The 12,222-nt window shown below is 41.9% G+C and overlaps 1 protein-coding gene and 1 pseudogene across 1 annotated transcript in view; one reads left to right on the forward strand and one right to left on the reverse strand.

The window, feature by feature from the left end:
• CYP2C32 (cytochrome P450 2C32) overlaps positions 215-12,222 on the forward strand; it is a 35,270-nt gene continuing 23,262 nt past the window's right edge. Inside the window, exons 1-3 of the mRNA XM_013983597.2 lie at positions 215-475; positions 9,451-9,613; positions 9,773-9,922. Of these exons, the coding sequence (XP_013839051.2) occupies positions 308-475; positions 9,451-9,613; positions 9,773-9,922 (481 nt within the window). The 5' untranslated portion in view covers positions 215-307. The remainder of the gene's footprint in view (positions 476-9,450; positions 9,614-9,772; positions 9,923-12,222) is intronic.
• LOC102163501 lies at positions 5,681-7,951 on the reverse strand (annotated as a pseudogene).

A 12,222-nucleotide genomic window follows, 5' to 3' on the forward strand; every position in this document is an offset into this window, starting at 1 on the left:
TCCGAGAATCCAGAATGTTGAGCAATTTATTTCACTTGTTTTCAATCACCTTGGGTGTGTACCTGGGCTCTACCCCAGACCTGTTAAAACAGAATGTTTCTGATAGGGCACTGGAACAAGGGCAAGAGCAAAGAACACCACAGTTTAGTCTTCATCACAGGGCCAAGGTCCCTTCAAAAGAGATTAAAGTAGACCTAGCTGACTGTTCACTTTATGAGTCAGAGAGTCAGAAGTTATTAGCAGGGACTGTTATAAAAAAGCTTTAGATTTCAGGCTCACAGTTGTCTAAGTAAGAAGAAAGGGCATCATGGATGGGGCTGTGGTCCTGGTGCTCTGTCTCTCCTGTCTGCTTCTCCTCTCACTCTGGAAACAGAACTCTGGGAAGGGGAGGCTCCCGCCTGGCCCGACTCCTCTCCCAATTCTTGGAAATATCCTACAGTTAAATGTTAAGGACATCAGCAAATCCTTAAGCAACGTAAGTATGTTTTACATCCCTTTGGGTTGCATAAGGTAAGTCAACAACTACTTTTAAATAAAATATATTTATTAACATAAGTTATATTAAAATAAGTCTTTTTTTTTGTTCGTTTTTGTATTTTTAGGGCTGCACCAGTGGCACATGGAGGTACCCAGGCTAGGGGTCTAATCAGAGTTGTAGCCACAGGCCTACACCACAGCCACAGCAGCAACCTATCTGAGCTACATCCATGACCAAAAACACAGCTCACAGCAATGCAGGATCCTTAACACACTGAACAAGGCCAGGGATCAAACCTGAAACCCCATGGTTTGTAGTTGGATTTATTTCCACTGTGCCATGATGGGAACTCCTGAAATGTGTCATTTTAAAACAAAGCTCCCTGTAGCAGAACTAATTTTGGTCTGCTATTGTCAGGAATAGTGGAATAACATGGCAGAATCAAAATAATGAATAACATGAGAAAAGACGAATGTTTCTTCCCTCTTTTTTCTTTTTGCATTTTGGGGCTGGACCTGTGGCATATGATATGGAAGTTCCCAGGCTAGGGGTTGAATAGGAACTGCAGCTGCTGGCCTACACCACAGCCACAGCAATGCGGGATCTGAGCCAGGTCTGCAAAATACACAATAGCTCACAGAAACACCAGATCCTCAACCCACTGAGTGAGGCCAAGGATCGAACCAGCATTCTCATGGACATTAGTTGGGTTTGTAACCCACTGAGCCACAATGGGAACTCCAGGTCTTTGTATGGTAGAATCAAAATTATAATGTGATAAAAGATAGGTGTTCCTTCCCTTCTTTCTTTCATCACCATTGGCTGAAGGTAAATGGCAAGGGAAGTGTTTTGTGATTAGAGATTTCATTCAAGAAGTCATCTACCCTATAAACTGTGTGTTTTGTTCCAAACAGACATGAAAATTGGACTTCTGTGAGGAGGCATTTTTTGCCTGATGTTAAGGAAAGATCATAGGATCAGGACAAGTACGAGCAAATGAAAGAAAAAAGTAATCAGTCAGGGCTAGCTGGATGGTAACAAAATCCTTTTGGATTCTGCACAAAGCTACTGTGTGTGGCCAAGAATGCAAGAAATTGTCCTTTCATGAGATGCTGCGTGACCTGGCACTGCCTCTGTGATGCTTGCATTATGTTTTAGTAAGACCAGTGGATCTCAAACTGGGCAGGGCGTGTGAATCAACTGGGGTGGTTTTTAAAAATACAGATTTCTAGCTCTTATCATTACTGAGTCAGAATCCCTGTGGGATGAGCTTTCGAGTGGTCCTGAAACAGTCAGTATCCAAGGTAGTCATGGGAACAGATAAATTGCTCAAGCATCAGAGGTCAAGGACACAGTGTTGAAACTTGGTTCTTCTATTTATTACCTGTGAGACACTGGAAATAAATAGGAAATTCTTTGAACCTCAATCTCTTTACCCATAAGCCAGAGTAAAGAAACTTAGCTCAAAGTAGTGATATGATGATTAGTAATAATCTGAGTACCAATTGCCCAGGCATGGCCTGGGACCTCAGAGGTTATTACTAATCACCATCATATATATCTTGTAAAAATCTTTTATTGAAGTATAGTTGATTTACAATATTGCCTTAATTTCAGGTGCACAGCATAGCGATTCAGTTATTTCCAGAGCAGATTATATTGCATTATAAATTGTTACAAGATATTTTTTAAATTAAAACAGTGTGAAGGCTTATTATTTAAAGACAAATAACTGTATACACACACATACTCCTAAAGGCCTTCAGGGGCTGAGAGAAAGGTTTAGAAGATATAGATATTTTACTACAATTCCACAGGTCGTTCTTAATAAAATTACAAGTTGTAAGAGAAATTATATATTGAAGATACCAAAAAATTTAAAGTAATGACATGTATGAAGGGATATCGGCAGGAACAATATGGCTGTGTCTTTTATATTTAGCTACTGGTACTTATTTACTAAGAAACTAAAGTTTCAGCACCTAATCTCAACATATACAGATTCAGGAGTTCCCATCATAGCTCAGTGGTAGTGAAACTGACTAGAATCCATGAGGATGAGGGTTTGATCCCTGTCCTTGCTCACTGTGTTAAGGATCTAGCATTGCCATGAGCTGTGGTGTAGGTTGTAGACATGGCTTGGATCTGGCATTGCTGTGGCTGTGGCGTAGGCTGGTGGCTATGGCTCCGATTTGACCCCTCACCTGGGAACTTCCATATACTACCAGTGTGGCCCTAAAAGACAAAAAGACAACAAAACAAAACAAAAAAGTCCAAAACATAAACAGATTCAGTCTGATATAATATGGTACTACTTTGAATCTGTTCGCAGTATCATCTTCATAGAATACACGCTTCCTGGAGTTCCTGCTATGGCATAGTGGGTTAAGAACCCAGCTGCAGGAGCTCTGGTCACCGCAGAGGTTTGGGTTTGACCCCTGGCCTGGTGTGGGGGGTTAAGGATCCTCAGCTGAGGCATAGGTAGCAGCTCTGGCTTGGATTCATTCCCTGGCCTGGGAACATACATATGCCCCAGATACGGCCATACAATTAAATAAACAAATGAAAAAATATGTGCTACCAAAATGTTTGTTAGCACACATTAAAATCACTCTGCTTGAGTTCCCATCATGGCACAATGGAAACTAATCTGACTAAGAATCATGATGTTGCAGCTTCCATCTCTGGCCTCACTCAGTGGGTTAAGGATCTGGTGTTGCCGTGAGCTATGGTGTAGGTCACAGACTTGGCTTGGATCTGATATTATTGTGGCTGTGGCATAGGCTGGTGGCTACAGGTCCGATTACAGCCCTGGCCTGGGAACCTCCCCATGCCTCAGGTGTGGCCCTAAAAAGACAGACAAAAAATAAAATAAAATAAATCACTCTTCCATCATCAAACATAAGTTTTGAATTTATAGCCATCCATGACTTACTTATTTCGGATAGATCAGATAACTGCTATTCTATTCTAGCTTTTTGAATTTTGTAAGGGGAAAAAAGAAACATATAATGCACCTTTCTCCAGTGTATCAAACACATTTCAAACTGAAAATGTTGCCTGATATGGCAATGCACTTGATAGTACCACAAACCTTGTACCAAGAAAAACAGAGGCAAGAGAGGTATGGAAGGACAAAACCTTTTGTTGGTCCTCAAACTGAGTGAAGCTCTGAAATGTAGAGATGATCTCTGACAGTATAATGGGCACCTGTATGTTCTTACTATGTGAAGGAAGTTGTCGATATGAAGTGATATTACAGTGTGTCAACAAATAAATTTTTCCTAACTTTACAAGCATATGGAAGTTTCTAGGGGTTGAATCGGAGATGTAGCTGCCAGCCTACCCCACAGCCCCACCAATGCCAGTCAATATCTGTGACCTACACCACAGCTCAGGGCTAGAATCTGAATCTAAAGCAATGCTTTGCTGCCTGTCAGATTTTTTAGAACAAACCTCACTGTAAACCATTTTATGTGTGTGTTTGTGTTTCACATGATTCTAAGGGAAAAGATGGGTGTTATAATATCGATTTTTCAGATGTTGGAAACAGTTCTGGAGGAGAAACTTGCCTAATGAATATAGAGCTTTATTTAACTAAATTCTTTTTTTTTTTTTTTAATGAGCCTCACCCACAGCAGCACGTGGAAGTTCCTAGGGTAGGGTTCGAACTGGAGTTACAGCCACAGCCACAGCAACATGGGATCTGAGGCGCATCTGCAAACTTCACCACAGCTCACAGGAATGCCAGATCACCCATCCAGTGAGCAAGGCTGGGGATCAAACCCGCATCCTCATGGATACTAGTGGGATTCATTTCCAATGTGCCACAATGAGAACTCCCAACTAAGTCTTGATTCTAAATCCTTTAAATTTGACCTGAAATTTTTTAGTCCTTTTATCTTTTGATACTCTCATATGATTATCTTCTATTTTATCTTGTTGGTTCCTTAACTTTTCAGGTTATCTCAAGTTGCAATCTGCTCAGGGACATAATTTGACACTTAAAGCTGAAAGTTCATTAATTTATAAAATGTTGCTATGTTTTTACTAAGTAAGAAAAAAACATGGCTGTGAGTACTTTTAATTATTCAGAAACAAAGGCAATGGACTGGAAAACTGATTAAGAAACTTTCTGAAAAGTCAAGTCAACTTAGGCATTTTTGTTCTTTTTTTGAAAAGAAACCATTTCTCCTGTAATTTCTAATGCCAAATATGGCTTCTTTTAACTTTTCTCCTTTTTAAAGGAGATCTGTATTACTTTCATAAACAAACAGCAAAAATCCAGTGAGATATACAGCTGTTATAAGGGTACCCCAAATTTCATTTTCTAATCCTTTAAAAATTTTTTTAATTAATTTTTTGTTGTTGTTTCCCCAAACACAATTTTTTCCCACTGTATAGCATGGGGACCCAGTTACACATATATGAATACATAAATTTTTCTCCCATTGTCATGCTGTGTTATAGTATCTAGACATAGTTCTCAGAGCCACACAGCAGGATTTCATTGTAAATCCATCCATGAACAATAGTTTGCATCTGTTCACCCCAAGCTCCCAATCCTTCCCATCTCTCCCTCTCCCCCCAGGCAACCACAAATCTATTCTCCAAGTCCATGATTTTTTTTTCTGTGGAAAGGTCCATTTGTGCTGGATATTAGATACCAGATATGTGTGATATCATATGGTATTTGTCTTTCTCTTTCTGACTGAATTCACTCAGTGTGAGAGTCTCTAGTTCCATCCATGTTGATGCAAATGGCATCATGTCGTTCTTTTTTATAGCTGAGTAGTATTCCATTGTGTATGTATACCACTCCTTCCTAATCCAATCATCTCTCGATGGACATTTGGGTTGTTACAAGCTCTTGGCTATTGTGAATAGAGCTGCAATGAACATGCAGGTGCATGTGTCTTTTTTAAGGAAAGTTTTGTCTGGATATATGCCCAATAGTGAGCTTGCTGGGTCATATGGTAGTTCTATGTATAGATTTCTAAGGTACCCCATACTGTTCTCCATAGTGGCTGTACAAGCTTACATTCCCACCAACAGTGCAGGAGGGTTCCCTTTTCTCTACACCCCTTCCAGCACTCGTTATTTGAGGACTTATTAATGATGACCACTCTGACTGGTGTGAGGTGATATCTCATGGTAGTTTTGATTTGCATTTCTCTAACAATCAGGGATGTGGAGCATTATTTGTAGTGCTTGTTGGTCATCTGTATATCTTCCTTGGAGAAATGTCTCCAATATATCCAGTGAGATATACACCTGTTATAAAAGTACCCCCAATTTCTTAGACTACCTCTTTTTCATTGTTCCTCCTCATTTACTAAAGAGCAAGAAAGGCAGGATAGCAAAGACAACACTTAGTTTTTCATGAAGACTAATTATTGAAAGAGATTTACCCTGGAAATCATGCTTTCCTATGACAGTCCTTGATGTTTAAGTATCAGGAAATAAAATATCCCACTATTACACAAACATAAGCAGCCTATATAAATAATGAAATTACTCATGCTGTGAGGCCTAGAGTATATTCCATCTTCTGCTGTTTGATTTGCATAAGCAAATATATAATTTCATATGTCTTGAAAACAAATGATGTTAATCTGAGCCACAAGAAGGATTTTTCAACCAAGCTGAAGCCATTTTAGAAACTCCTTGTTCCTCTTTTAAGTCCATTCTTAAGAATATGTTGTCCAATAACTAAAACACTCTGAGGATTTGTTACTTGTCTCTGATTTGTACTGACTTTGCTTTCTGTCATCAATTGACCCCCTGGGGAATGGCATTTGCTTTGCTGCATGCATCTAGGAAGCCTGTTCCAGGGTCAAGAACTAATTCGGAAAATGAAGCTTGTTTCAACAACTCTGTTAACTCTTGATTAGACATGAGCTCCAGGGCATCTGTGCTGCGATGACAAAGGGCTCATGTAGACATTTTAGCTGAGTCCAGTCCTTCTTGTCCATGAACAAGCTTTGTTACTTCTATAGCCAAGTCCTTTCTGAGGGCCCTGCTTTTCTGGCTCTTTGACATGCAACTGCATTACGGCCAACTTCTGGAAGTGGCAGAAAAGTCAAGAGCTTCAGGTACCTTTCTACCAAATTATCCTGCTGTCTCAAAACATGGATACAATTCAAATGAGGATGTCTTATCTCTGTGTAGCCAAACAGTAGTAACAGCTGACGTTCCCAGTATTGCTTCAGTTGTATTCATAATCAGAGGTAGAGAGAGAGTCTAAAACTGTCTTCTCCTGTCAACTTGTGGATGAACTCAGATCCAGACATGATATTACCCAGGTGATTAGATCCACCCAGTTGGGCCTGGCATCCGTAACCCTGGAAAAGGTAACAGACATCATAGGCTTGGAGCATATGATGGTATAAAAACTTGGCCAAACTCATTCCTCCTGGGTCTTAAGTTGAGTCGCCCCACTCTGCACCTCAGCAGTGAGCCCATGAGGAAGTGGCCGCCCACCACTGCCAGCAAGTCCCCCAGGTGCTGCTTCTGGTACTAGGCCAAAAGGTCCAGCACCTTGAAGCTACCCCAGGTACATCTGTTAAGTGAAGAGCTCCCAGCACCTACCCGCCATGGTCTGGAGCCCTAGGCGCAGGCCCGTGCCTTGCTTTGCATGCCCTCTGTGTGCAGAGCCCTTCCCCATGTATGCTGGGTGGTACTGATGCTCTCTTCCTCCAAAGGCACAGTGGCACCTCCCACTAGAATGATGACCTTGTGGTTTGCTTCTGGAAGGGAAACAGGGCCAAGGGCACCAGCTGGTAGATTGTGTGAAGCAAGATGGTGTCAAAGCCTCTGGGGAATGTAGCCCGCCATGCCCTGGTCAGAGAGCCCTGGGTGCTCTGTCTTGGCACCCCTCTTGGGGGAAGAACTCCTTGAGCAGACCCCAAGTGGCCTGCACTGCCAGCAACCCCTGAACGGTGGAGCGGGGTAGAGTCTTGACTCGCATGGGATAGCAAACCACCACACAGGGAAATGCACTCCAGTGTAGGTGCCAGCATCTCAGTGGAGGTCTGTTACACGATAGTGAATATAAGTATCTGTGCTATGAAGTAAATCCTTGTTGCTTACCTTTTACATGTAGTAGTTTGCATCTGTTAATCCCATACCTCTAATTTGTCCCCCCACCCTGCTTTGATAAAGATAAATTTTTTGCGAGTCTGTTTCTTTTTCTTTTCTTCTTCCTGTTTGTTCATTTGTCTGTTTGTTTTTGGCTCTGCGCACTGCTTGGGGAAGTTTCCAGGGCAGGGATGGAACTGTGCCTCAGCAGCGACTCAAGCTGCTGCAGTGACAACACTGGATCCGGATCCTAACCCATTGTGCCACAAGAGAGCACTTTTTAATTTAATTTTCATTCATGTCATATTTTAGATTCCACATATAAGTGATATCATAGTGGTATTTGTCTTTCTGTCTAACTTACTTGGTATGAAAATCTCTGGGTCCATCCATGTTGCTGCAAAGGGCATTATTTCATTCTTTTTATTGCTCATTAACAATCCATTGTACACACGTACCACGTGTTCTTCACTCACTCATTTGTTGATGGACATTTGGGTTGTTTCCATGTCTTGTTTATTGTAAATAGCACTGCTGTAAACATAGAGATGCATGTATTTTTTTTTAAAGCCCACACCTGTGGCATATGGAAATTCCTGGATTAGGGTCTGAATTGGAGCTTCAGTTGCCAGCCTGTGCCACAGCCACAACAATGCCAAATCTGAGCTGCATCTGTGGCCTGTGCTGTAGATTGTGGCAATGCCGCTCCTTCACCCACTGAGTGAGGTATCAAATCCACATCCTCATGAACAACATATCAGGTTCTTAACCCACTGAACCCCAAGAGGAACTCCATATCTTTTCACCTGAGAGTTTTCTCCTGATATATGCCTAGGAATGGGTCTGGGGTATCATATCATATCATGGCACCTCTATATTTATGTTTTTGAGGAACCTCCATACTGTTTTCTATAGCAGCTGCACCAATTTACATTCCCTCCAACAGTGCAGAGGGTTCTCTTTTCCACACCCCTCCAGTGTTTGTTACTTAAGACTTTTTAATTTTTTGTAGCTGTGCCACAGCATACATGAATTCCTGGGCCAGGGATTGAACCTGTGCTATAGCAGTGACCCAGGCCACAGCAGTGACAATGCCAGATCCTTAACTGCTAGGCCACCAGGGAACTTCCTGTAGACTTTTCATTGATGACCATTCTGACCAGTGTGAGGTGGTACCTCACTGTAGTTTTGACTTGCTTTTCTATAATAATATGCCTAAGCCTGTTGTCTGTTGATGGACACTTGGGTTGCTTCCATGCTGTGGCTGTTGGAAATAGTGTGCTATTAGCACTGGGGTGCAGGTAACTTTTCGAATTACAGTTTTTGTTTTTTTCTGGATATGTGCCCTGGAGTGGAATGGCCAGATCATATGGTAGTTCTATTTTTAGTTTTTAAAGGCATCTCTATACAGTTTTGTATAGTGGCTGTAGAACTTCACATTCTCATCAACAGTGTAGGAGGGTCCCCTTTCCTCCATACCCTCTCCAGCATTTATTGTTTGTAGCCTTTTTGTTGATAGCCATTCTGACTAGTGTTAGGGGGTATCTCATAGTGGCTTTGATTTGCATTACTCTAATAGCAATGTTGAGCATCTTTTCTTGTGCCTGTTGGCCACCCGTATGTCTTCTTTGAAAAAAATGTATGTTGAGGTCTTCTGCTTTATTATGTTGAGGTATGTTCCCCCTCTAGCCACTTTGGTCAGAGTTTTTTTTTTTATTTAATCATGAATGGGTGTTGATTATCACCATACTTATATATAAGATCGAGAAATGCTTGAAGTTATGTATGGCGGAATAAAACAATACAATGTTGATCGCAATCTTAACCATGAGTAAAATAGATGAAATTGTGACTTCTTTTGCTAATATTTGCATTTTCTTTCCATTTCCCAGCTCTCAAAAGTCTACGGCCCTGTATTCACTGTGTATCTTGGCTTGAAGCCTGCCGTTGTGTTGCATGGCTATGAAGCAATGAAAGAAGCCCTAATTGATGGGGGAGAGGAATTTTCTGGAAGGGGCCATCTCCCAATGGCTGAGAGAGTTAATAAAGGGCATGGTAGGTGTGCATGTTCAGCATTAGTAATGGGGGTGGGGAGGTTGAAAAATTTTGAAGAGTCCCCTAGAAGAGCTTGGTCCAGCTGTGAGGAGGCCAATTGTCAGCTCAGTCCTCCCTGCCTGGGACCCCCCTCCTAGTTTCTGCTTCTCCTCCTGGTAGGAATCATCTTCAGCAGTGGAAAGAGATGGAAGGAGATCCGGCGCTTCTCCCTCATGACCCTGCGGAATTTTGGGATGGGGAAGAGAAGCATTGAGGAACGCGTTCAAGAGGAAGCCCGCTGCCTTGTGGAGGAGTTGAGAAAAACCAATGGTGGGTGAGGCTGTGATCTGTAAGTCTGACCTTAACAGACTGCTCTCTCCCTCCTATGATGTCCTTGGAGACTTCTCTGGGCAGCCACATCTTCCTTATGGGCTGTGGTTTTTGGCCCTGGTGTGGAGGAGGAGGGTGTGAAACAGAGCCAAGGAAGTTTTGTGTATCTATGGTTCTTGTGTTTGTACCCTTATGATGGTGCACACAGTGTGGATTAAAAGGTCATTTAATCCTATTCTGTTTTGAGCTCTCTGTTTTCAATCATTATATCATACAGGAAGAAGGTTTTAAGTGTTTTTTTGTTTATTTGTTTGTTTGTTTGTTTTAGTATTAGAGGACAGTGTTTTTCCCATGGTGTAAATGTGGGTTATCTATTCCAGAACATGTCACCAGGGAATACTTGTCAAGTGGACAGGGTGGGAATGCCCTCACCATGCCCTTATGGAGTGTGAAACAAACGACATGTGCTTTAACTTAATTGGCCTCTATTTGTTTGGTCAGACTCACTTATGTGTCTGAGGCTTTCTTCTGAGACCCATTGCCTGCTGTTCTGGCTAGTAATGATAGTTTTAATTGCTTAGGTGTCCATTAGGGCAGATCTCATCAGTTGTGATTTCCACATAAACAGCTATTTTAAAATTATCACCTTGAGTTATTTAGTGTTGCCCCCTATGTACAACATTGTCTTATTTATTTTTAAGACATGGATGCAATAGCATAATCCTGAACATTACACAAATACCAGGTCATATAATAATTTAACTAGATTTTGACTATTATTAGTAATTCATGACCCTGCCTTCCATATTAGTTGTTTCTTTTTCCAGTGTTTGTGTATGTGTGTGTGTGTGTGTGTGTGTGTGTGTGTGTGTGAGTGTTTAGGGCCACAGTGCAGCATCTGGAAGTTCCCAGGCCAGGGGTCAAATTGGAGCTACAGCTGTGGGCCTTCACCACAGCCACAGCAATGCCAGATCTGAGCCATGTCTGCAAACTACTGCAGCTCATAGCAATGCTGGATCCTTCACCCAGTAAGTGGGCCAAAGATTGAACCCACATCCTCATGGATACTAGTTGCGTTCATTTTCTGCTGAACCACAATGGGAACTCACTGTTTTCAGCATTCTTTATCTACGCCTCTATTGGTACATTAATAACTTTTTTTCTTTTTACTTTTTAGGGCCACACATGCTAGATATGGAGGTTCACAGGCTGGGGGTCGAATCAGAATTATAGATGCCAGCCTACACCACAGCCACAGCAATGCCAGATCTGAACCACATCCTTGACCTACACCACAGCTCATGGCAATGCCAGATCCTCAACCCACTGACCAAGGCCAGGGATCGAACCCACATCCTCATGGATATTAGTCAGGTTCATTAACTGCTGAGCCACAAAGGGATCTCCTAATGATAATGGTTTTTATTGTCTCTGTTTTATGGTATTTTGACATCTTTGGGGCCTTGCAGAACCAGGGAGCAACTCTCTCCCCCAGGGTCAGTTAATTCTGACATAGAGCAAAACATCTTGTCTATACCATGGCTTTGATTTTTCAATCAACCCATCCAAAGTCCATACCCCACTTCCTCCCCTCCTCCCACCTTCTTTGTGAAACCATTACACACTAAACCAATATTATGCCTGCCCTACATCAACCCAGGGACCACCAGGGTCCTATATCCTAAGGCCCTGTGAAATTAACCAAACTATCAATTCTAAACTTAGCCAGCCAACCTACTCTTCTTAGTTTATGTAGTCCATGAAAACCCCAGTAAAGGCTCTGGCCTGTGCTCTCTGCTTGTTTCTTCTGCCTCCTGGTCAACCTTGGTGCTTCCACCTGTGGCCCTGTGTGCTGTGCCCCCTCCTCTTGGGAAGTATGGGTAACATACTTTTCATGGGCAGTCATTTCCTGATGTTGGGTTCACATCTGAACAAAAATACCCCCCAAGGATATTTTAACACAATTGGATTTGGGGTTAGAATGTTCATGGCAATTTTTTCACCCGCTAGTGGCAGCTGTACTGACCTATGAAGTGCTTGTCATGATGAATCTGATTTTCAGTCTAGATTCTAAATTACCTGCTTCTTAACTCTCTCTCTCCAATGAAGTGAAAGGAAAGATAAACATCATATTTTAGCTGTCCCACACACTGAAAGAAATCTCACAGCCTTCTCAAATTATCCCCTACCTTCTAAAATAAGTTTTTCTGGAAGCTTAGTGACTTGACATGTTTCAGCTGAAAAGGAGCTTGACATGGACCAGTTAACTAAGGAGGATTCCTATTGTTAAAATCACTATC

Source organism: Sus scrofa, chromosome 14, assembly GCF_000003025.6.
Source record: "Sus scrofa isolate TJ Tabasco breed Duroc chromosome 14, Sscrofa11.1, whole genome shotgun sequence".
Classification (NCBI taxonomy): domain Eukaryota; kingdom Metazoa; phylum Chordata; class Mammalia; order Artiodactyla; family Suidae; genus Sus; species Sus scrofa.